At 47.4% G+C, this 1,462-nt stretch overlaps 1 protein-coding gene across 1 annotated transcript; it reads right to left on the bottom strand.

Moving 5' to 3' along the window:
- Nucleotides 1–6: 6 nt before the first annotated feature.
- On the bottom strand, nt 7–1,248 carry LOC107135240 (transcription factor SPT20 homolog; the record flags this gene model as incomplete). The annotated part of the gene is made up of 1 exon (XM_048797521.1): nt 7–1,248. A coding segment is annotated over exon 1 (1,242 nt), but the record flags the coding sequence as incomplete, so codon positions are not given.
- Between the last annotated feature and the right edge of the window lie 214 nt (nt 1,249–1,462).

Genomic DNA, 1,462 nt, shown 5'->3' with positions numbered 1-1,462 from the left:
GACTTTGCTCTGGACTGACTCCTGGCACACATTCACTGGCCCTGCATCAATCTTTGACCCTTCCACGAAGCCATGTGAATGGTCAGCTGGGGAGACCAGGGGGGGATACATCTGGATCTCACATGGGCCCTGTTTAGGTGATGCAGTTTTGCCAGAGAAAAGCGGATCATTGAGTGACTGCATGAAGCTCAGCTTCGTTTCCCACAGCTGATTGCCACTGTCACACTCAAATCCAAAGTCATCTCCTAACTCAGGATCTGGCCAGACTGTTGCTTGTGGGTCATCAGATCCCAAAGACTCCTTCACTTTAGCATATTCCTCCACATCCACTTGAGGAGGTATGGCCAAGTCAGAGCATCTCTCTTTCCACATGTCCACACAATATCCAACTGGAGGCATCCTCAGGTCTTGCTTCAGATCTGCTTTTCTCTCTTCCTCTTTTTTGCAAGCAGTCAATAGACTTGCATCAGGGGGAGACTGATGTTGCGACAGCTCTTGCTGCCGATTCAGAGAGGACCATGAATACCTCTTCAGGCACCGTTTCATTGGGTTAGTATTCATCTTCTGCTTGTTATACAGTAGCCTGTTAGCAGTGCAGGTGACAGCCACAGAGGGATCAAGACACAATGGTTCAGCTGTAGCTAAGAGCAGTTCACTCTCAAGGGCAAGTTTGTCTTCCTGAGTCCATTGGAGGTCATCACTCGTCATGGACTCTATATCACATGCTAAAGTCTGCATGGTGGGGCGCAAGAGAATATGCCGGCTTTGGTAAGTGGAAGGTTCCATGTCACTGCACTGTCTGTAGTCACGGATTTCTGCTATGACACACCCACAATGAAAAATGTTCAGCTGCGATTTTTCTAGGACATCCAGCAGAATAGGTGGTAATTCTTCTGCATCCAAGTACTCAAGCAGTTCCCCTTCTCCATAAGGCAGCTGGATGGTCTCTGAAAAGAACCCACTTTTGTCCTCTAGCATCAGAGAATAGCCCTTATTTCCCGGGTACAAGTTGACTACTAAGCATGGCAAGGACTCTCTCCTAACCAGCTTTTCCAGCAAGTTGACATTGCTCCTGAGTTCCTCCGTCCCCTCGGGCTCTTTTTCACATTCTTCTACATAAATGTCATAAAGTTTTTGATGTAGAGATTTCTCCCCACTAGATGAGTATTTTCTCTTAGGGGGTCTGTGTTGGGCACTTTCAATAACATCCTCTGCACGATCCAAAGCTTGTTCTAAAGATCGCTGCATTTTAAAATAAAATAGGAGCCCTAAAAGAGGAAGAAACGTACGTGCATTGGTGGAGGGAGGTGGAAATCGTGTGGGCAGTTATCACTCTGGGTCCTGCAAACTCTACAGTCCACCCTGAAGCCAACAGCCTTCATTCAACAGGTTCACCAAGAAACCCACCCCCCTGGGGGCATTACAGAAAACACCCAGAAATTTCTGAAAAGACCTGTACCTG

This window comes from Marmota marmota, unplaced genomic scaffold (genome assembly GCF_001458135.2).
Source record: "Marmota marmota marmota unplaced genomic scaffold, marMar, whole genome shotgun sequence".
Taxonomy (NCBI): domain Eukaryota; kingdom Metazoa; phylum Chordata; class Mammalia; order Rodentia; family Sciuridae; genus Marmota; species Marmota marmota.
Note: the sequence above shows the minus strand (reverse complement) of the source record. Positions and strands in the feature narration are given on the sequence as shown.